General features: G+C 38.9%; 1 protein-coding gene across 1 annotated transcript in view; it reads right to left on the bottom strand.

Annotated features, from left to right (window-relative positions):
- Positions 1–25,191, bottom strand: part of CAP2 (cyclase associated actin cytoskeleton regulatory protein 2) — a 148,380-nt gene that overhangs the window by 31,033 nt on the left and 92,156 nt on the right. Inside the window, exons 5-7 of the mRNA XM_061194845.1 lie at positions 14,347–14,490; positions 13,928–14,013; positions 6,479–6,584 (exon numbers count right to left, since the gene is read on the bottom strand). Of these exons, the coding sequence (XP_061050828.1) occupies positions 6,479–6,584; positions 13,928–14,013; positions 14,347–14,490 (336 nt within the window). The remainder of the gene's footprint in view (positions 1–6,478; positions 6,585–13,927; positions 14,014–14,346; positions 14,491–25,191) is intronic.

The raw sequence follows: 25,191 nt of genomic DNA, 5'->3' as shown, positions 1-25,191 counted from the left end.
CGTAATGTATGCAAAGGTCAAATCACTATGTAATACACCTGAAACTAACATAATATTGTACATCAACTTTATTTCAATTAAAAAAAAAGCCTGTGGGGAAGGAAAAAACCCTGCACACCACATATGGACCCATCTTCTTAGGATAACACATAAGGATTCCACCATATGGCCCCAATTTGCCTTTCTGGCCTCATCCCTTGCCATGTTCAGCTCTGCAAAACTAACAGCTTTTCTCTCAAAGTACTTAGTTCATGTCCTTTGTGCCCAATTCTCTGCTGAATTCTCTGCTAAGAACTGCCCTTTCCTTTACTGTCTGCCTAGGGAACTCCTACTGTCCTTCAAGACCCAAATCAGTACACCTGAAACTAATATAATATTATAAATCGACTACACTTCAATAAAAACAAAACAAAACAAAAAACCATAACAAAACAAGACTCATATCAAATGTAGCCCTTTGTTGCCCTTCCTGCCCACCCAGAAGTCTAATTAGCAAGGTTTATTTTCCAACATGGCCTTGTATAGTTATTTATTTTTTTGCACTGTAATTAAAACCTGCTGCTTGATGGCAGAAACTGTAGCATTAATACAATGTCTGGTGTGTGCTTTGTACAGGTGGGTATCCAATAAATGGTTATTAAGTAAATGAATTACTAAACAAATGAATGAGTAAAAACTAATGGCCTTCCTTGAGTCTCCCACAAATTGGATTCCTTTGGTCCAGCATGACTATACTAGAGCAGTGCTTTTCAAATTTTAATATGCATATAAATCACCTGGGGAAATCTTGTTAAAATGCAGGTTCTGATTCAGGAGGTCTGGGGTGATGTTTGAGATTCTGCATTTCTAACAAGTTTCCATATCGCTGCTGGCCCAAGAACCACACTGTACTACAGGATTGGGTATTCCTTCCATGTCTTCCTGGTCTATGTAAGCATCGTGCTTTTGCTTACCTCTAGCATGCTATTCACCCTATTCTATCACGTTGTATCATTTTTATGTTCTTCAGCTAGAATCTAAGTTTCTGTGGACAGGAACTGTCACGTACCCATCTTTGTATTCTCAGCACCTTGCTGAGAAGCTGGTCCATAGAAGGTGGGTGCCTCAGCAACGTTTGTTTAATTTCTGTAGTCTCTTTCAGCTGAACTCAGAGCTGTTTCCAACCTAACTTCATTATCTGTGTGTTTAGAGCTCCTTTGTTAGTCAATGACACCCCTAACTCCCTCTGAGCAGTCTGGATCTCTTCCAGAGGAGAATGAAAGGAACTGGCTACCCAAAGCCCCAAAAGGGAGCTAAAAACCCAGGAGTGATGACTAGACTGACCACCGATATGGTCAGGTAGACTGGAGAGACCCATTCTCCGTAGACCCATAGAGGTATTCAGTCAGCTTGTGGTCTAGACAAACAGCACACCAGCTGAGGTTTCACCTATTCACCTTGATTAATAAACCTAAGGCACAGGTTTGGTACAAGTTCTAAATGAAAATTTTGATATAAAAGATTGAGGACAGTTTTTGCTTGTAAAAATCAAGAGGAAACCAGAGAGGCCAGAAGACTTGAAAACTTATGAGACATACATATTTAATCATGTGCTACAGAGTCTACATTATTTATGAGTCAGGATACCCTCTGGCTGTGTTTTAATGTGATCACCAGCAAACTGTTAAACTTTTGCTTTGTTAATGGACATTTGGCCTTTATATTGAGAAACAGGCTGAAAAGAAATATCTACCTGGAGGAAAAGGAGTGATCATAGAGTGTCCTGCTTTGAGAAAAATCAAACCCCGCCTTGTCTATAATTGTGACCACTCCCAGTGATTTCATTTACTGGAGGTTCAGGGGAGATTAGGATGGATGACAACTGGTGTATAGATTTTAAAAATCCACACTATCAGTAGAAAGAATTACATCACCACAACATAAGACTTTATACACATTCATCTATGTGTAGTTTTATTCTATTCTACAAATAATTATACCCTGGCTGTTCTCAAAATTAATTTGGAAAGACACATAAAAGGACAAAAATATGTCAACAAATTTCACACCAGAAAGTTAAGAAAACATCCACACTGTATCCTATTCATAGAATTATTTTCATGACCTTTTCCTGGCCAGATCTACAGAGAACAGAATAAAAGTTGGATTGCTGATCCGGACAATTCATAAAAAGAATCAGTTATGTCGGTCATTATAAGCGTAAAGATCAGGCCTCTGTCTTTCAGCTTAAGTTATCTGATTTGCAGGAACTGCCAACGAATATTACAAATCTGACCAACTGCAAGGGATGATAAATAATAGTGTCTCCATTGGGTTCCTGCCAAGAGATCAATTTATTCAACAAAGTGCATTTGAAACCCAGGGCTGAGGAAACTATGTAAATTAATATGGAAAAGGGTTCCCAATAATTAAACTAACTGAAAACTGCAAGTCATTTCTGGTGTAGGGTCTTTCCAGTCCATGGTCATGTGAAAAAAAGCTGACAGAATGAGAAGATCCCATTTACCACAGTAAATGTAACAAGAAATTCCAGATAGATTACTCCACAGCTGCTTCCTCCCCCAAAACGCACCCACCCCGACGCCAGCACACTTGTGCACACACACGGACCCTCTCTCCAATCACTGTCCTGAAAAATTGCTGGCCTCAAAGATTTACATTTTGTGGAACAACTGAAGGGCACAACAGTTGCCTGGCACAGCTGCAGTCTGAACACAAAGGCTAGGAGGTGGGAACAGCAAGTTCAGTTCCAACTGTTAACTCAAGGGAAAGAGCATTTCTCAGAGCAATGCAAGCTTGGAAACTCAGTCTACAGCAGCATGCAGTTGGTCACTAACACCCCATAGAGCTCAAATCTCAAAATCCAATTTGAAAATAGAAGAAAACAATGGTTACTCAAAATACTTGAGATGTTAAGTCGCCATAAGCTTTTTGACTTTGTCCATTGAGATGGAATGCATTTCTTAAAACTTCTGAATATTGCAGTGACAATGAATGCCAACACCCCACCTTTCTGCATACTTTTTGCAGACTTGTGATAAGTGGGCAAATAAATGAAATGATTTTTATTTATTTTTTCCTCCCAAAGGCTATTTGATCAGATAATTCTAATAGCCTTGTCCCTCTTCTCTGCAATAATGCTGTGATACTGGCTGTAATTGTTTATGATTTATTTTGCTGGTACGTCAACAGGCCATAGTAAATGAGAAGAAATCAGTTTGATTTATTCTAAGGATTATGTTTTGGAATCTTTTATATAGTTTTTACTAATTTAGATTTAAAATGAAAAACTATAATTTTTATAATATACTTTGTAATAGTTTTTTTTAACCCCAAACTTTAGAAGAAGATAAAAATATTAGGAAATATATTTCTATGCATATATCTTAAAGTTTGCCAAAAGATTTTGTATATATGATGTTATCACTGAACCAACATTTTCTTACATAATCATTCCTCACTTTTAGTATCTGGTCAAAACTTTATCATACTACTTTTCCATGAAAGAAGTGAAGTAGATGCTCTGCTTTATAACGATTACCATTTTAAATAGAATTTGCCCATATCATAACATGTGCTCAATAAATAATAGCTGTCATTATTATCATGGCAATCCGTACCTCCTAATGTATGCTATAAGGATTATATTTTATATAAATAGATAAATAAATATTTATATTTATATAACATTTATGTTTTATAACATGTTTTTCAAAATGTGGGATGTGACCCATTAGTGGATCATGGAATCAATTTAGTGGGTCTCAGCCAGGATTTTATAAAAAAATGAAGTAAAACACAAAAGAAAATATCTGAATGCATTCCATGTGGTGAAAGAAAGTATTGTTTTGTGAAACTTGTTTTAGTATTGTGAGAAGGGTGTGTGTGTGTGTAAAATATATTTCTTACTATGGGTTGCCTTTAAAAGTTTCAAACTCATTGTTACAAAGCATATATTTCTAACGAACATGATGAAAAGATAAGTGTTCACTCTAGAACAAAGAAAAACAACTACATTTATTTATCTGTAATAATTGATCCTTCTTTTTTTTTTTTTTAAAGTCATCTCTGGGCCTGATCTGCACGTGAACCTTGAACTCTTCTTTTTTTTTTTTTAACTTTTGGGTTTATTTATTTATTTATTTATTTACTTATGGCTGTGTTGGGTCTTCGTTTCTGTGCGAGGGCTTTCTCTAGTTGCGGCAAGTGGGGGCCACTCTTCATCGCGGTGCGCGGGCCTCTCATTATCGCGGCCTCTCTTGTTGCGGAGCACAGGCTCCAGTCGCGCAGGCTCAGTAATTGTGGCTCACGGGCCTAGTTGCTCCGCGGCATGTGGGATCTTCCCAGACCAGGGCTCGAACCCGTGTCCCCTGCATTGGCAGGCAGATTCTCAACCACTGCGCCACCAGGGAAGCCCCGATCCTTCTTTTTTATATTCAAAACATAATTACTCAGCTTTGTACATTGCATTAAAGGTATTCAAACCATTTAAAGAGTAATTTTCTATTCATTTTCCATGGGCACTATTGGAGAATTAATAGGCCAGTGTCTGTTGACATGATTATTTTCCACAATGGATTCTCATTCCTTTTCCATTTATCTACCATGAAATAATAAGACATCCAAGGACTCTTGATGTTTAGTTTTCTCATGATGTCCTATCTCCATGGTAAACATGTGACAATTCCCCTTTATGACAAATTGATCTATAACAAAACAGCATCTCATTTGAAATGTATGAAAAATAATTCCAATTAGTCTACACAAAGACCCACCTACCTCCACACATACCCTTCCACATTAAAACCCTTCAAATGTTTATGAACTCTCTTTACAGAATCATAATGTTGTGGGCAGAAGAAAAATAATCAACTTACTGTATCTTGCATTTCTTATGGAGAAAACAGGCAAAGTAGAAAATAAAAAGAAGCATCAGTCTTTAGAGGTCAGTGTTAACATTTGTACCACAAGTGTTGGGGAACAAGTGTAGAAGTCCTACACTGCTTTGAAAAATCACAAACTCTGCCTTGGTATTAAGCCTATGCTACTGAAAGCAACGTTCTGTGTGAAGGTTAGTTGCTGGTTATGACTGTGGGGAGAGTGAGGGTTCTACCTTTAAACTGAGTTCACAAATATGCCACTTCATCTTCTCAACATTTACTCTGGTTAGACCATCCACTGTGACAACCGAAAGGTAACATTCATTTCTAATGGACTGAAGTTTCCACAGGAAGCCTTTTTATAGCAAGTGCAGAGATTTTAAAGAGCACCCTAATTCACAATTTAGTTCAAACTATTTACTGAGTACTTACTCCATGCCAGGCACTATGCGAGGGGCTGGAGACAGAGATGAGTTTCCAATCCAGTAGGAGAGCTCCAAAAACACACAAAAAATTACAATTCTATATGTAAAGGGATATGACTGAGGTATACTGAAGATATGAAGGAGGCATAGAGGAGAGCCATCAAACCAGACGGGGCACCAACGGAGTTCAATGGAAGCTTCTTTTTTTTTTTGGCCAAGCTGTGTAGCTTGCAGGATCTTAGTTCCCTGACCAGGGATTGAACCCAAGCCCACGGCAGTGAAAGCACCAAGTCCTAACCAGTGGACCATCAGGGAACTCCCCTCAATGGAAGTTTCTTAAAGAGATGATGTTGGAACTGAGTCTTGGGGAAGAGGGTTCCCCAGGGAACTCAGGTCATACAGCATGATATATGTTCAGGACATCGCAATAAAGGTTAAACAATATGAGACTTGCAAATTTTGAAACAATGACATTTTGATTTGGTTCAGTCTAAGCAATGCATGTGTTCAGAATTCCACAAGTAGTTTGGCAGTGCTGGGCCAGTGAGACAGGGGAAAACAGGAGAGACAAGGTGAAGAAGAGGGCAAAAGTCAGATTAGAATCTCATGCGGGAATTCAAGTCGGAACAGACACAGGTGGGATTTTATCCTAGGACTAGGATACCATTCAAAGCACTAGGATTACCGAAGTATTGAAAAATATTACTTAGTAAACTATAAATGCCAAAAGGGAAATTTAAAACATTTAAAAAACATTCTATTCATAATTCTATCTTCTTAAAATTATAGCTATTCTCAAATCTTCTTGTTTCCTTCGATTTTACTCACACAGTTTCTTAATACACATGCCGTCTTAGTGCTCATAACTTTTGCATTCTACTTTATCACTTAACATTGACTGGTAAATCATTTCCCATGTAACCACCATATGTGGTATTGTAATGACCCCAGATTATTTCACTGGGTTCTTCTGACAACTCAACCATTTTCTTTTTCTGTGTCATATAGGCAGTTTCCAGACTTTCCTATGACAATGGCATTTTCATAAGCAGCTTCTGCATGTATATTTTATCTTATGCTTTCCTTGAGGTAAATTCTAAAATTGCCAGGCTACCGAGAATGAATATTTTTATGACCTTTTGTCACTCAGGTGGAAGAGGGCTGGGTACTTACTGTTTTGCTCCAAGTAAGGCCTGTAGTGTGGTGTTCCTTGATGTATGCTTGAAGCTCACTCCATATGTTCAAATACGACTTTACCCAATCCACATGGCGTAAATCACTTTGTCATAAAAGAGAGTGGAAGAGAGTGGATTTAGGATCTATTTAAAGACATTGGGGAGCACATGGCAATCCAGTAACTAAGGCTCCAGATGACCCTGGAACAACTGTCTTTCTAGACCAGTCAGTGTGGACTGATTCTGAAAAGAACCTTGAAAGGATGGTGGTCCTGGTCTCCCCTGAGAGGAGCTGAGTGCCCTGAGCTCCAGTGCGGAGCAGAGAGGCCCACGGAGAGAGCATCCACCAAACTTAGTTCATCCTCGTGTCATCTCTCACGGGGAGATGAACATGGAGGGGAGACCATTTCTCTCTGTACTGCTTCTGATGTAAAATGAAAAACAATGCACTTTCAAGCAGGAGAATGGTACAGAAAAGGAAAAACGTCCTTTGGTTTGTTTTCTAATAATTTGTGGAATTATTCGGTTGAAAGTGTAATCAAATTGGAGAATTTTGGGCTGATAAGGAAAGTTGCTATAGTAAGAAAAATGACTTCCTACAAATGGGTAACACTCAATACTTCTAAAGGGACAGTCACTTAAATTACTTCAATTTGATACTCATAATGACAAATGCAAGCGAGGCAGGGCATGACTGGTATTTTTATTCCAATTTTACTGAACCAAGAAGTGGTAAAATGTTAATCCAACTTTTAAAGCTGGATTAATATACAGGATTGGGAGAAGTGTTAGAAATATTAAATTTATAGGTAGGCAGAAATAGTTGCATTTCCCTTGGATTATTTCCACTCACACATTTTTTCCTACTTTGAATAAAGTAGTGGTAAATGAGAAAATGATGAAGTCTCAGTTAACAAAAATTTAATCACAAACCTGGGCCATTAATCTGAAGACAATCATGGAAGGAAATCTCTATTATTCAAGCTCTTGGCAGTAATGACTTGTCTCTGGACGTATTCTGTTTTCCTTGAAAAGCTCTAAGTACCACGAGCATGTTTAGAATCCCACTGTATTAAGTCATGCCATTTAAGAAAAGGGAAATGGGGAACTGAAGTCATAATTATCTGCCCCTCAAAGAGGAAAAACATGAGTGTGATTTTGTTCTACATCTTTAGATTTACTGACTATAATGATCAAATCTATGAAATATTTCATTGTCACTTTCTCACTTTTACAATCAAAACCCAAACCCATATATTTATACATATGGTCATTTAATACATACATGTGCATATGTACAGGTGTATGTACCTATAACACACGTCTGTAGGCATTCTAGAAAAAGCACGCTGCATGTTCAGTACACTTCTATTAAAAAGTTTAACAAAGGATGAAATCCAAACCTGCATAGGCAAATTCATTTTTCTTTTAACTATTACAGTATGATTTTAACTTGAAGAAAGTTCTAGCAAAACTTGTAATAAGGCATAACAATATGGTGCCTTTTAACCTGAAGTCAGTTTCTAAGAGACAACAAATTGAGAAGGACTCAACTATACCTCCAGAGCTGCAAACCCAGCCTCAGTTCCACTTCCCCTGTAAGAAGCTATGGGAAGGACATGTGACTCAGATTATGACTGATTATGACTCAGAGAGGTCTTACCTCTAGAAAGTCAAAATAATTAACCTGCTCTATTCATTTATTGAAAAAGAGCCAAGCAACCAGTCAAGCCAGTCGAAAAGGTTGCACAGATGCAGAGTCCACTGGCCACAGCCCTTCTGTGTAAACCACAAGGAAGCCTGCCTTTCACCTCCTCCACCCACGGGCCTGTCTGTCAGGTAGGCAGCAATGAGCCTGCCTTACTGGCGATGCCTCATCAATGAGTCTGCAACACCCCACAGCCCTCACTGAGCTCACACAGAAGGAAGACACAGCCAGCTTGGGTGCGCCCATAAATGGGTGTTGAGTGAGTGGTTGTGGAGTATTGTGCTTTGTTTGGGTTATCGATCCTGGAAGCTCAACGGTGACTTGGGACTGGTCTGGCTACTTGTGGAAGTGAGGTGAATAAATCCACACCCGTGGCTGCATTTCCCCAGCATATTACATACTCTTCAGGTGGTCCATTAAGTTTAAATGAACTGTCCTTGATGCTGTCAGAAGTACATTTTCTACTTAATAGCTGACATTGAGGAGCAAATACTATACTCTTTGTATGTGTACAAAAAAGTGGAAACCTCTAACCCTCTTGGCTATACTACCACCTGGTGAGAATCACTCACACCCATGGGCCCAAGATACACTCAAGTAGGGACTGGGAGGAGGATAGGAGCTGACGAACTGAGATAAAAACAAAAATGGCCTCCAAGGGTGATATGCAAAAAGGCAGAGACTTAGGTGTCTTGAATAGGCACCTCTGTATATTCCGAGAAAAGACTAGGTAAAGAGGTCTTTTATGATGTCGAAGTCGTCATGGGCTGTTCATGCTGACATATTTTTGCAACTTAAGCTTGTTCTTTCCTGAACTGCTATTTTTATGTGAGCAGGGCGGATTGTCTTGCATTTCTTTTTTTTTTTTTTTAATTTTTTAATAGATCTTTATTGGAGTATAATTGCTTCACAATACTGTGTTAGTTTCTGTTGTACAACAAAGTGAATCAGCCATATGCATACATATATCCCCATATCCCCTCCCTCTTGCATCTCCCTCCCACCCGCCCTAACCCAACTCTCTAGGTCATCGCAAAGCACCGAGCTGATCTCCCTGTGCTATGCTTCTGCTTCCCACTAGCTACCTATTTTACATTTGGTAGTGTATATATGTCCATGCCACTCTCTCACTTCGTCCCAGCTTCCCCCTCCCCCACCGTGTCCTCAAGTCCATTCTCTATGACTATGTTTTTATTCCTGCCCTGCCACTAGGTTCATCAGTACTATTTTTTATTTTTTATTTTTTTTGATTCAATATATACATGCCAGCATACAGTGTTTGTTTTTCTCTTTCTGACTTCACTCTGTATGACAGACTCTAGGTCCATCCACCTCACTACAAATAACTCCATTTCATTTCTTTTTATGGCTGAGTAATATTCCATTGTATATATGTGCCACATCTTCTTTATCCATGCATCTGTCCATGGACATTTAGGTTACTTCCATGTCCTGGCTATTGTAAATAGTGCTGCAATGAACACTGTTGTACATGTCTCTTTTTGAATTATGGTTTTCTCAGGGTATATGCCCAGTAGTGGGATTCCTGGGTCATATGGTAGTTCCAGTTTTAGTGTTTTAAGGAACCTCCATCCTGTTCTCCATAGTGGTTGTATCAATTTACATTCCCACCAACAGTACAGGAGGGTTCTCTTTTCACCACACCCTTTCCAGCATTTATTGCTTCTAGATTTTTTGATAATGGCCATTCTGACTGGTGTGAAGTGATACCTCACTGTAGGTTTGATTTGCATTTCTCTAATAATTAGTGATGTTGAGCATCTTTTCATGTGCCTCTTGGCCATCTGTATGTCTTCTTTGGTTAAATGTCTATTTAGGTCTTCTGCCCATTTTTAAATTGAATTGTTTGTTTTTTTGATATTGAGCTCCATGAGCTGTTTGTATATTTTGGAGATTAATCCTTTGTCTGTTGTTTCATTTGCAAATATTTTCTCCCATTCTGAGGGCTGTCTTTTCGTCTTGTTTATGGTTTCCTTTGCTGTGCAAAAGCTTTTAAGTTTCATTAGGTCCCATTTGTTTATTTTTGTTTTTATTTTCATTTCTCTAGGAGGTGGGTCAAAAAGATCTTGCTGTGGTTTATGTCAAAGAGCGTTTTTCCTATGTTTTCTCCTAAGAGTTTTATAGTGTCTGATCTTACATTTAGGTCTTTAATCCATTTTGAGTTTATTTTTGTGTATGGTGTTAGGGAGTGTTCTAATTTCATTCTTTTTACATGTAGCTGTTCAGTTTTCTCAGCACCACTTATTAAAGAGGCTGTCTTTTCCCCACTGTATGTTCTTGCCTCCTTTGTCATAAATTAGGTGACCATAGGTGCGTGGGTTTATCTCTGGGCTTTCTATCCTGTACCATTGATCTATATTTCTGTTTTTGTGCCAGTACCATACTGTCTTGATTACTGTAGCTTTGCAGTATAATTTGAAGTCAGGGAGCCTGATTCCTCCAGCTCCATTTTTCGTTCTCAAGATTGCTTTGGCTATTTGGGGTCTTTTGTGTTTCCATACAAATTATAAAATTTTTTGTTCTAATTCTGTGAAGAATGCCATTGGTAGTTTGATAGGGATTGCATCGAGTCTGTAGATCGCTTTGGGTAGTATAGTCATTTTCACAATGTTGATTCTTCCAATCCAAGAACATGGTATATCTCTCCATCTGTTTGTATCATCTTTGATTTCTTTCATCAGTGGTTTATAGTTTTCTGAGTACAAGTCTTTTGCCTCCTTAGGTAGGTTTATTCCTAGGTATTTTATTCTTTTTGTTGCAACGGTAAATGGGATTGTTTCCTTAATTTCTCTTTCTGATTTTTCATTGTTAGTGTATAGGAATGCCAGAGATTTCTGTGCATTAATTTTGTATCCTGCAACCTTACCAAATTCATTGATTAGCTCTAGTAGTTTTCTGGTGGCATCTTTAGGATTCTCTATGTATAGTATGTCATCTGCAAACAGTGACAGCTTTACTTCTTCTTTTCTGATTTGGATTCCTTTTATTTCTTTTTCTTCTCTGATTGCTGTGGCTAACACTTCCAAAACTATGTTGAATAATAGTGGTGAGAGTGGGCAACCTTGTCTTGTTCCTGATCTTAGTGGAAATGCTTTCAGTTTTTCACCACTGAGTATGATGTTTGCTGTGGGTTTGTCATATATGGCCTTTATTATGTTGAGGTAGGTTCCCTCTATGCCCATTTTGCCTCTTCTCATTCATACTGCACAGTTCTATAGTCTCCAACACAAAGTGGCAACATTTGGAGTTATATCATTGGGCACAATTGCCTCAAACACAGTTCTCTGGGTGCAGGGAGTCTGTTACTGAGTATCAGTAATTTAACCAAAGTTTCCTTAGGGTGGGAGAGACCTCAGGAGGAAAAGAGGTGGGCGGAAGTCTGTCTCGAGAGCTGCGCTTCCTAAAAGCTCTAAGACCTGTTTTGCTAACATAGAATGACTAAACTCTATGAGGGGAGGGGAACACTGAGGCTGGTTTTTGTCTTATTTTGTTTAGTATAACTGCTCTACTGGGATATAATTCACATCCCAGGCAATTCATCCATTTAAGGTGTACAATTCAATAGTTTAGTTCAAATTGTACAGTCATTAACACAGTGGTTTTAGAACATTTTCATCACCCCCAAAAGAAATCCTACACCCATTAGCAGTTACTCCACATTTCCACCCAACTTCCCCAGACCTAGACAACTGCTAACCTACTTTCTGTCTCTATGGATTTGCCTATTCTGGAATTTCATATAAATGGAATCATACAATATGTGTTTTTTTGTGTCTGACTTCTTTCACTCAGCATAAATGTTTTCAAGGCTCATCCATATGGCTACTTGTATATTTCATTTTTTTTAAAATGGCTGAATAATATACCATTGTATGGATATACAGTTTGTCTATTCATCAGTTGATGGACAAATACACTTTATTTGTCTATTCATCAGTAGCACATTTTGGCTACTATAAATAATGCTGCTATGAACATTCATGTACAAGCTTTTGTGTGGACATGTTTTCATTTCTTTTGGAAATACACCTAGGAGTAGGATTGCTGAGTGTGACTGCTATTTTTTAGTAAAAAAAGAAAGTATTGGTACATATTTCTTAAACTGATTGGTGGATGTATGGGTATTTTTTGTATTGTAATTTTTATATCTTACATATATTTATAAATATTCTTCTGTATCTACTCAATGTTTATTAAAACCAAAAATAACCTAAAAAAGAAATAGTTATGCAAGTTTTGAATATGTCGTATTGGTCAATGACCTGGAACTACAGGAGGTATTTATTTACACATTCTGTGCAATTTTTCTATATTCCATACAAAATTTGTCTTATAATGTTGTTTTCTTCTTTTCCTACTTAAAACCTGTTCTCCTGGCTCATATTTTTAGATCTATGTTAGTAATAGAAAGAAGTGAATTGAAGCAATTATCCAGACTATTCAGGTCCCCTTTCATCTGGACAGTCTGGGCCTGTGAGTGAAATGCAGGAACCCCTGCATTTGCTGACTGATGATCATTTCTACTCCCGTCACCTACGGGCTCAGAGAGGGATTCACTCTGAGCTCAGTGCCCAGGGGGTTGAACTTTGTTGCTCTTATTTTCACCTCATTCCTTTCCTGCATGATGAAGCATCAGCCACATCACATCTTGCCAGCTGTTGACAAGGCAGGCCATGACATCATCAGAGGTGAGGGATCTCATGACACCCCTTCAGCAGTTCAGAGATATCTTCCTGTCTATTCAGCTCTGGCCTCTCCCCATTTAGTCCCATTTCCAATTCTAGCCCCAGTTTGCGGCTCTCTAGGATCTATTATCTGTGCTGGAGAACGCAATGTCCTTTTAAGCTGGCTCTCCAGGCAAAACCCGTTGGTTCAGTCTCATCTGTACTTTCAGCAGCACTTTGAATGGCGGCTTTCTTACAGATGTCTCTCTGTCCACCCAACTGTATTTCATCTTAACGCAATCTCTGGTTTCCCTCTCATTGGCCTGGTTTATTGTCTCATCTCATCTCTGTTCCTCATTTATACTTCATTTCCTAAGCCCCGTTTATTCTCTCTCCTCACCCACCAATTCTATTTTTTAAAAAATTTTATTTATTTTTGGCTGCGTTGGGTCTTCATTGCTGCACGTGGGCTTTCTCTAGTTGTGGCGAGCAGGGGCTACTCTTCTTTGCTGTGCACGGGCTTCTCATTACAGTGGCTTCTCTTGTTGCAGAGCACGGGCTCTAGGGCACACAGGCTTCAGTAGTTGTGATGCACGGGCTTAGTTGCTCCGTGGCATGTGGGATCTTCCCAGACCAGGGATCGAACCCACGTCCCCTGTACTGGCAGATGGACTCCTAAGCACTGTGCCACCAGGGAACTCTCACCAATTCTATTTTGATCAATGTAAAAGGTTTGTCCATTTTGGGCTGGTCCATCACAAACCATCACAGATCTCTCTCATTATTCTGGGGATACATAACAGAGTGACATGCATTCACATGGGGAGAGTTTATTCATTACCAGAGAACTGAGGCAGACTTTCTAAAACACACATATTATCTGGATCATTGATTTCGCTTTCCACTTTGCTTTACCTGCAAAGATGGGATTTTTCCTTAATGTTTGTAGTAAACTAGACTTTGAAAGGAATCAGTAATGAACTACATTAAGCTTGGGGACAAATGTCTAACAAACAATCAATTGAAAATTTGGTCAATAAAAGAAGGTACGTACCTGTGTTTGTAGTCCTTTAAGACCCTGTTAGTGTAAAAGGTGGCAGCATCATTCATCTCCTTGACATAAGGACCGGGTTTGGGGGACTGAGAGAACAGGACCATCACCCAAGCATAGAAAAAAAAAAAAAAATAGGATAAGAAAGAAAATGCCTTAAAGAAGAAGAGAAGCAATGCAGATGCTGACTTGAAAGCTGGAGGCAAATCTTGCTCTGTAAAATCAGTAAAGCACTTTCCACATCTCAGAACACAAAGCCCTGAACTTCAAAAGGGTAAGAAAGAGCTGATGTATTCAGCCTGAAAGGAATCTTCCTTTCGTTTAACAGGCGGAGGATGAAGGAGCCTGAAGGCAGCCATGAGTTCTCCCAAACACTCCACAAACCTGACAAGGTGCAGGGGCAACATTCCAGCCAGACTCACCACAGCTATCCACCCAAGGGCAGGGATGCTTTCGCTGACGGCCGAGAGATGATTAAACATTTTACTCCCCCGGTTTCTCTCTCTGAAAGTTTGGATATCCTGAATCTTTTCCGATATTGGTTTCAGAAGTGCAGCCACATCGTTCTGGAAGCAAACATTGAGCACTGTTACTGAGGACAGAACGGAAGCACAGCACCTCCACCCATGCTGGCCTAAGCAGGACTACTCAGCACTTGTCATTTGTCAGGGGCTTTCAGAATCCAGCAGACATTTTTCTTATGGTCATACTGTATTTTCATTTTCTGAAGTATGAAAATTGCACAGATTTCTTACATTATTAATGCTGTCTCCTGAGACATGGAAAAAATCCAGCAGTATGATACAGTCCCTGTTTTGGAGACCGCTGCATGGAACACAGTGAAACTGAGTGTAGATCAAGTTATATTTTCTAATGGAATGCATAGATCACAGCCTAGAATAACACATGTCTAAAATCGGGATAGGTAGAAGTTAGTAAAAGGATATCTTCCTATTCCTGTGGGAAAGTGATGTGAGGAAGGGCCCTTGGTTTTTACCCTAATTACTAATCCACGTGAAAAAGTGGAAATCTTTCACTGAGGCCCTTTGTAAGAAAATGTAATGGCTTACAATATTTATAGTTACCTTAGTCTGGTTTGGTTTTCAGCATCGTCCTCAGACAGCTTGGCTGATGGCTACTCACCCCTCTCACTTCTTTTTTTTTTAATTTTTTATTTATTTATTTATTTATTTATTTATTTATTTATTTATTTTTGGCTGCGTTGGGTCTTAGTTGCCGTGCGCGGGCTTTCTCTAGTTGCGGCGAGCGGGGGCTACTCTTTGTTGCGGTGCGTGGGCTTCTCATTGTGGTGGCTTTTCTTGTTGCAGAGAACGGGCTCTAGGTGTATGGGCTTCAGTAGCTGTGGCACACGGGCTCAGGAGCACAGGCTCAGTAGTTCTGGCGTATGGTCTTAATTGCTCTGTGGCATGTGGGATCTTCCTGGACCAGGGCTTGAACCCTTGTCCCCTGCGTTGGCAGGCAGATTCTTAACCACTGTGCCACCAGGGAAGTCCCACCCCTCTCACTTCTGATTAATTGATTCAACAACTGACTTTTCTAGTCACATAAAAACACTTCTAAAATTATGTGAGCTGAGTTATGAAGTATCACAGAGATTGGTGCTTGTATCATCTCCCCATAGCATTCTTGACTTTCTTTGGTTTGGAAGAGCAGATACAAGGTTATCTGATTTTTTTTTTCTCCAAAGAAATAGCAACAGTTTGTACTTCAGCTTTGTAAAAGCAGTTGAAGAGGTTTTGGCAGTATTTTACATAGTCTTTGAAAATAGAAAAGCCCCTTAAAGCTCCTTAATTTCTTTAACCAAGACTTCAGGGGTTCTTAACTGAACTTCAAGGTTCTCAACTTGGGCTACACATTGAAATCACCTGGGAGCTTTCAAAAACAGGCCTGGGGGGCTTCCCTAGTGGTACAGTGGTTAAGAATCTGCTTGCCAATGCAGGGGACACGGGCTCGAGCCCTGGTCTGGGAAGATCCCACATGCCACAGAGCAGCTAAGCCTGTGCGCCACAACTACTGAGCCTGCGCTCTAGAGCCCGCGTGCCACAACTACTGAAGCCCGCGCGCCTAGAGCCCATGCTCTGCAACAAGAGAAGCCACCGCAATGAGAGGCCCACAAACCGCAACAAAGAGTAGCCCTCGCTCGACGCAATTAAAGAAAGCCCGCGTGTAGCAACGAAGACCCAACGCAGCAATAAATAAATTTTTTTTAAAAAACACAAAAAACACAAACAAACCAGGCCTGGGCCCCACCCCCAGAGACTCTGATTTAACTGGTCTGGGGGTGGCCTGGGTTTCGGGGGGAACTGGAAAGGCTCCCAGGTGCAGATTTTAATCACTGCTACAATGGTAGTTTATCATCCTTTAGGACAGTTGTTTCTGCCAAGGACAGCAAACCATTAGGGAAGAAATAATGTTCAGCTGCAGTAGCTTCCAGCCCTCACTTCTCCTTCTTGACCCTGTATATGCCCTCCCCTAAAAGAAATGTATAAAGGCTTTGGAATTATAATGACCTTGGTTCAAATCTTTGCTCTGACACTTTATGAGGCCTTGAGCAAACTACTTAACCAAAGCCTTGGTCTCCTCATCTGTAAATCAGAGATAATAATACCTACAGCTTATAGGCTACAGGAGAGGTGACGTCTTAAACCTCTGGCACATGGGACGGACACAATAAACGGAAGTGATTATTATTATTACTATTATTCAGTTAGCTCAGACTGGGGGTAAAAAAGATGTTCTCTGTAATACGTAATGTTCATTTGCCTCAAACAAACAGTCTGTGTATTTAAGATAAGAGAGGTTCCAAATAAACATCCATGTAGGCTAACAGGATTTTAGGGTTGCGGGAGTCTAAATTAGGTCATCTAGTTCAGGTTTTTGACAGACTCAGCTAAGTGGGTCACAATCAGTATTTTTAAAAAGTAACTGAAATAGAATAGAAAATATCGGAGGGCATTTACATGTATAAGGTTGGGTATTTTTTTTTTTTTGGCCACACTGTGCGGCATGTGGGATCTTAGTTCCCCAGCAAGGGAGAGTAAAGGCTCAGGTCTGGATGAGACTGCTTGGATTCAAGTTCTTGCAAGTCAGTGTACTAAGCTCTAGAACTTTAAACAAATGGCCAAACTTGTCTGATTCCATGATCAGATCTCCAAAATACTGTTGATAATGGCACTCACTTCACATGGCTGTTAGAAGGAGTAAATGAGAGAACATGTCTGTGCTTGGTAAGGAGTCAGGTACATTGTGAGTGCTCGACAAACAGTAGGAGATCTCAAAGATATCTGCCAGTTTAAAAATCTCTGATTGACGAGATTCACTGACCAGCTCTTTCCTATCACTGACATGCAAAATCAGGAAAAACATTTTCTAATTGAGATCTGCAGATGGAGAAGGCATGTTTTTGTTTGGGAGAAACAAAAAGAAATACAGGGAAAGAAAGCAAAGTGTTCTTAAAGTTCTCAGTCGACTTTTTTTTCTTGTTTTATTGAGAAATAATTGACATACATCACTGTATAAGTTTAAGGTGTAAATATATGCAAATCAAACCAGCATGATGGTTTGATTTACATATACTATGAAATGATTACTACAATAGGTTTAGTTAATTAATATCCATTATCTGATATAGATACAATAAAAAGAAAAGGAAAAAGAGTTTCCCCCTGTGATGAGAACTCTTAGGATCTACTCTTTTAACAACCTTCCTACATATCATATAGCAGTGTTAGCTATAGTCGTTACGCTGTACAGTACATCCCTAGTACTTATCTGTAACTGAAAGTTTATACCTTATGACCAGCTTCCTCTGACTCCCCCTTCCCCCCAGCCCCCAGTTCTGGTAACCACAAATCTCTCTTTTTCTGAGTTTGGTGGGTTTTTGTTTGTTTGTTTGTCTACATTCCACATATAAGTGAGATCATACAGTATTTGTCTTTTTCTGACTTATTTCACTTAGCATAATGCCTTCAAAGTTAGTGGACTTTTAAAATTCTTCCATACTGAAGGTGGTGAAAAACAAAAAAAAGTTGCTGCAGAAGCTAGCCAGGTCTTGTGGAAAATTCATGAATACCTTCCCACCTTCTCACTTTCCCTTCTGGCCATTACAAAGGAAAGGTCTCATAGGTGTGACAGGAAGACCCTGAATCAGGGTTGTTATGGGCTGCATGTTTCCTTCCCAAATTCAAATACTGAAGCCCTAACCCCCAGGACCTCAGAATGTGAGTGTATTTGGAGGCAGGGTCTTTAAAGAGGTGCTTCAGTTAAAATGACGTCATGAGGGTGGACCCTAAACCAATATGACAGGTGTCCTTATAAGAAGAGATTAGGATGCACACACTCACAAGGGAAGACCATGTGAGGACACAGGGTGAAGACAGCCGTCTACAAGCCAAGGAGAGAGGCTTCAGAAGCAACCAACCCTACTGACACCTTGATCTCAGACTACCAATCTCCAGAATTGTGAGACTATACATTTCTGTTGTTTAAGCCACCCAGCCTGTGGTACTTTGTTCTGGCAACATTGGCAAACTAATATAAGGGTATAATGACAGTACAGGAAAAGCAAACAAACACCCCCAAACTCTCAACAAAGAAACAAAACTCCTCTAAACAGTCCCTGCCCCAAACACAGCTCTTCCATGTTTCTTGGTGAATGACTGCTAAAGTCAGGTTTAAATGCCCTCCCTGGAATTTCACTCTTTAGAAGGGAAACACTTCCCTCCTCAAGGGATTCTTTTTAGTCCAAATTCAACGCCCAATCAAAGGTGCGTTATACAGGTTTTCCCAGAAGGCAGCTGATTTTTAATTATGGCAACACTAGTAAAAAGCATCCTAATTTTCTCCAGTGATTTGCTCAGCCATGATATTCTTTTCTTTTTTTTTTTTACATCTTTACTGGAGTATAATTGCTTTACAATGTTGTGTCAGTTTCTGCTGTATAACAAAGTGAGTCAGCTATAGGTATACGTGTATCCCCATATCCCCTCCCTCTTGCACCTCCCTCCCACCCTCCCTATCCCACCCCTCTAGGTGGTCACAAAGCATCGAGCTGATCTCCCTGTGCTATGCTACTAGCTATGTATTTTACATTTGGTAGTGTATATATGTCCATGCTACTCTCTCACTTTGTCCCAGCTTCCCCTTCCCCCCTCTCCATGTCTTCAAGTCCATTCTCTACATCTGCGTCTTTATTCCTGTCCTGCCCCTAGGTTCATCAGAACTATTTTTTTTTTAGATTCCATATATATGGGTTAGCATATGGTATTTGTTTTTCTCTTTCTGACTTACTTCATTCTGTATGAGACTCTAGGTCCATCCACCTCACTACAAATAACTCAATTTCATTTCTTTTTAAGCCATGATATTCTTGATGTAATGACATTTTTGAGAAAGGCCAGAATATCTGAATTGTTAGTGATATCTGGCCTATTGCCCCAAGGGGAAAAAGAACCAGAAACTGTATATTTACAATGTTAGATTTATTAAGGCCATCTTTGTTTATCTCTAACTTCCCAAGAACAAACTCTAAAGTCTGAGGAGAGACAGTATTCTGGAAGATATTTTATATTGGTTATCTGATGAAAGCACCAAAAAGATTGAGAAAGTTTCCTTCTGCCTTAGTTTGGCAATTGCGTGAAGAATTGTCCTCATTAAAAAAAAAAAAAAAGTACTGCTGAGAGGACTAAGTACAACGGCTATGTGCACAGCTCTAACAAGCAGTACAGCTTTTATTCTGTGCCAATAGATTTCTCGTGTACTTTAAAGGAGGCTTACATTCTCCAGCTCATCCTGAACTTTCACAGCTGCAATCAAAAACACAGAGAGAACATTCAAGTTACGGTGTGATTTCCATCAAGGCTGACCGTGTGGGATATCAGAGGAAAAGCGAACTGTGGGGTGGTGGGGGGCTGTTAGAGGAACTTCCACCTGTTTAAGTATTAAGCATGTATTAAGCATACTCAATAAATACAGGTTGAATTGCACTGATGTCAATTAATGCTACAAAAGGGCTTTCCACTGATGCGAGATAAATTTCAGAGGCATCCTGGGTTTTTTTCAATGGTATGCATTGGTGGTGGCTTTTCAGACACAGCTAAAAGCTAGTGTGCTTTGGAATGACTTTAAATCGGCCTATTTTACATAGGTCTCACCCAGATTTTTCTTTTTAACTTATCACTCAGGTTTCTTTTATTCTGAGAGACTTTTCCCTGAAAGAAAATCATTTTTCAAGACTCATGTGAAGGTTAGCTGAAAAATCTCCCTTGCCCTTCCCCAGGTTTCTGTGGCTTTAACAGAAGGTCAAAATGGCCAAACTGGAGAAGATGCATGTGCAAACTGCAAGTTTCAGCAAGTGTTTCCAAGCACTATCTTAGCTTGATGGGACTGTACTTTGGAGAGTATTTCAGGACTCCATGTCTTTATGACCCTAGTTTCTGCTTTAAAGTTGAAGAGTTGAGACCCATTATCAGCTTCATCTCAGTTTATCAGCAAGCTCTGTAGAAACTTTACCCAAAAAGGAAAACCAAATTCCCACTCATGCTGTTTTGTAAGGGATGGAACAAATTCTGGGAGTCTGACCTCAAAGATGTGTCATTGAGTAAACTGAATTAAGCTTGTTATTTCTGAAATCCATGGTTCTTGTGTAGTTTCTACATCAGGTAGAAAATGGATCAATCTGCTATTATTTCTTTTAAAATAATTTCTTTTTCTGATTATATGCTCTTTGTGAAACATTGGAAAATAAAGATGGAAAAACATAAGTAAACAATAAACGTCCTTAATTCCACCACATGGAGAAAAACACTGCTAAATGGTGATTTTTTTCTTGTAGATGTAATTATCAGAGATATCTTCAAAAATAATAATTACTTTAAAAATAATGGCTGTTAAGACCATAAGGAATAATCGTTAAGAGTTGAATTTAAGCAGTTCAGGTAAAACAAGCAAGCACAAAAACAAATAAAAACATCAGTATATTGGCAAGTTCTCTGAAACTCTATCACTTTTAGAAAGGATGTTTTAAATACAAATACTACAAAAACATTACTGTTACAACTCAGGCAAACTTAACAGCATTAAAGTAAAAATTGGACTTTTTAATATTTGACTCCCACCTTCATTAAAAAATTCTGAGAAAGCTTATATCAAGCAGGATCTTAGCCAACCATACTACCAAATATCAACCACTATTACTTTGGCTTAGTTGTTTTTGTATAAAGTTTTACCAGTTGATTCCATGTGAGTACATATGAGTATATAGCACAGAAAACATATGGAAAGATACTCATCAAAGTTTTTATTTAATTGTATTGCCTTATCCATATATTTTAAATTTTCTAATATGTATATGCATTTCTTTTGTAATGAAGGGAAAAGTTTTAAAACATACTAACCAGTTTTGTATCTTCAATGGTAGAAAAAATTTCATATAGGTGCTATTAAATTTATAGGTATCAAAAAATATTAAGACTCTTTCTCAGCATTAGGGAAGTAGCTTCAGGAAAACATGTTCAGAAATTATCAGAATAAATTATTCAGATGAAGAAGAACAGTTAACATTTTTTCAGGCAAAGGTTATCCAAATCAGGAACAGTGTTTGCTTCTATAAATATATCATTTGGGCACATTCTAATAAATGAAGCAATTGTTTTCATCATTTTAAGTCAAAAGCAAATTTTTTTAACCAGAAATGCTAATTTGCATTAACTTGCTTCGGTGCAATTGTAGATATTTCTCTAGACTAATTTCCCTTCATTGTTCCTCTAATATAAAAATTTTCCACTGTCCAGAAACATTTTGGAGGTTTCAGAACATCCTCACGATAATACTTTCAGAAACATTTGTACATTTAAGACAACTTGAAAATTTAAAACATTTGCAAAACTGTCACAGAAATCAATCTAAATAAGTAAAACTAACTGAGCTCCATGAATGTACGTGATGCTATGGTAGCTGCCGTTATATTGCATTATGACAAATCCCTTGGAAAATATTTTTATATGTTCTTAAGGCTTTACATTCTGCATATATGTCTTATTTTATGATTGTTAAACTCTCTTAAAAGTACACTCAAGGCTGTGGGAAGATGGCGGAAGAGTAAGACGTGGAGATCACCTTCCTTCCCACAGATACATTAGAAATACATCTACATGGGGAACTGCTCCTACAGAACACCCACTGAATGCTGGCAGAAGACGTCAGACCGCCCAAAAGGCAAGAAACTCCCCACGTACTTGGCCGTGTGGATGAAAGGCTCTTGGTGCTCCAGCCAGGCATCAGAGCTGTGCCTCTGAAGTGGGAGAGCCAACTTCAGGACACTGGTCCACAAGAGACCTCCCAGTTCCACGTAATACCAAAAGGCGAAAATCTCTCAGAGATCTCCATCTCAACATCAAGACCCAGCTTCACTCAACGACCAGCAAGCTACAGTGCTGGACACCCTATGCCAAACAACTAGCAAGACAGGAACACAGCCCTATCCATTAGCAGAGAGGCTGCCTAAAATCATAACAAGGCCACAGACACCCCAAAACACACCACCAGATGTGGACGTGCCCACCAGAAAGACAAGATCCAGCCTCATCCACCAGAACACAGGCACTAGTTCCCTCCACCAGGAAACCTACACAACCCACTGAACCAACCTTAGCCACTGGGGACAGATACCAAAAACAACGGGAACTACGAACCTGCAGCCTGTGAAAAGGAGACCCCAAACACAGTAAGATAAGCAAAACGAGAAGACAGAAAAACACACAGCAGATGAAGGAGCAGGGTCAAAACACACCAGACCTAACAAATGAAGAGGAAATAGGTAGTCTACCTGAAAAAGAATTCAGAATAATGATAGTAAGGATGATCCAAAATCTTGGAAATAGAATAGACAAAATGCAAGAAACATTTAACAAGGACGTAGAAGAACTAAAGAGGAACCAAGCAACGATGAAAAACACAATAAATGAAATTAAAAATACTCTAGATGGGATCAATAGCAGAATAACTGAGGCAGAAGAACGGAAAAGTGACCTGGAAGATAAAATGGTGGAAATAACTACTGCAGAGCAGAATAAAGAAAAAAGAATGAAAAGAACTGAGGACAGTCTCAGAGACCTCTGGGACAACATTAAACGCACCAACATTCGAATTATAGGGGTCCCAGAAGAAGAAGAGAAAAAGAAAGGGACTGAGAAAATATTTGAAGAGATTATAGTTGAAAACTTCCCTAATATGGGAAAGGAAATAGTTAATCAACTCCTGGAAGCACAGAGAGTTCCATACAGGATAAATCCAAGGAGAAACACACCAAGACACATATTAATCAAACTATCAAAAATTAAATATAAAGAAAACATATTAAAAGCAGCAAGGGAAAAACAACAAATAACACACAAGGGAATCTCCATAAGGTTAACAGCTGATCTTTCAGCAGAAACTCTGCAAGCCAGAAGGGAGTGGCAGGATATACTTGAAGTGATGAAGGAGAAAAACCTACAACCAAGATTACTCTACCCAGCAAGGATCTCATTCAGATTTGATGGAGAAATTAAAACCTTTACAGACAAGCAAAAGCTGAGAGAGTTCAGCACCACCAAACCAGCTTTACAACAAATGCTAAAGGAACGTCTCTAGACAAGAAACACAAGAGAAGGAAAACACCTACAATAACAAACCCAAAACATTTAAGAAAATGGGAATAGGAACATACATATTGATAATTACCTTAAATGTAAATGGATTAAATGCTCCCACCAAAAGACACAGACTGGCTGAATGGATACAAAAACAAGACCCATATATATGCTGTCTACAAGAGACCCACTTCAGACCTAGAGACACATACAGACTGAAAGTGAGGGGATGGAAAAAGATATTCCATGCAAATGGAAATCAAAAGAAAGCTGGAGTTGCAATTCTCATATCAGACAAAACAGACTTTAAAATAAAGACTATTACAAGAGACAAAGAAGGACACTATATAATGATCAAGGGATCGATCCAAGAGGAAGGTATAACAATTGTAAATATTTATGCACCCAACATAGGAGCACCTCAATACATAAGGCAAATACTAACAGCCATAAAAGGGGAAATCGACAGCAACACAATCATAGTAGGGGACTTTAACACCCCACTTTCACCAATGGACAGATCATCCAAAATGAAAATAAATAAGGAAACACAAGCTTTACATGATACATTAAACAAGATGGACTTAATTGATATTTATAGGACATTCCACCCAAAAACAACAGAATACACATTCTTCTCAAGTGCTCATGGAACATTCTCCAGGATAGATCATATCTTGGGTCACAAATCAAGCTTTGGTAAATTTAAGAAAATTGAAATCGTTATCAAGTATCTTTTCCGACCACAATGCTATGAGACTAGATATCAATTACAGGAAAAGATCTGTAAAAAATACAAACACATGGAGGCTACACAATACACTACTTAATAACGAAGTGATCACTGAAGAAATCAAAGGGGAAATCAAAAAATACCTAGAAACAAATGACAATGGAGACACAATGACCCAAAACCTATGGGACGCAGCAAAAGCAGTGCTAAGAGGGAAGTTTACAGCAATACAAGCCTACCTCAAGAGACAGGAAACATCTCGAATAAACAACCTAACCTTGCACCTAAAGCAATTAGAGAAAGAAGAACAAAAAAACCCCAAAGCTAGCAGAAGGAAAGAAATCATAAAGATCAGATCAGAAATAAATGAAAAAGAAATGAAGGAAACAATAGCAAAAATCAATGAAACTAAAAGCTGGTTCTTTGAGAAGATAAACAAAATTGATAAACCATTAGCCAGACTCATCAAGAGAAAAAGGGAGAAGACTCAAATCAATAGAATTAGAAATGAAAAAGGAGAAGTAACCACTGACACTGCAGAAATACAAACGATCATGAGAGATTACTACAAGCAACTCTATGCCAATAAAATGGACAACCTGGAAGAAATGGACAGATTCTTAGAAATGCACAACCTGCCGAGACTGAACCAGGAAGAAATAGAAAATATGAACAGACCAATCACAAGCACTGAAATTGAAACTGTGATTAAAAATCTTCCAACAAACAAAAGCCCAGGACCAGATGGCTTCACAGGCGAATTCTATCAAACATTTAGAGAAGAGCTAACACCTATCCTTCTCAAACTCTTCCAAAATATTGCAGAGGGAGGAACATTCCCCAACTCATTCTACGAGGCCACCATCACCCTGATACCAAAACCA

Source organism: Eubalaena glacialis, chromosome 7 (genome assembly GCF_028564815.1).
Source record: "Eubalaena glacialis isolate mEubGla1 chromosome 7, mEubGla1.1.hap2.+ XY, whole genome shotgun sequence".
Taxonomy (NCBI): Eukaryota; Metazoa; Chordata; class Mammalia; order Artiodactyla; family Balaenidae; genus Eubalaena; species Eubalaena glacialis.
The sequence above is the reverse complement of the archived record's forward strand: the minus strand, read 5'-3'. Positions and strand labels throughout refer to the sequence as shown.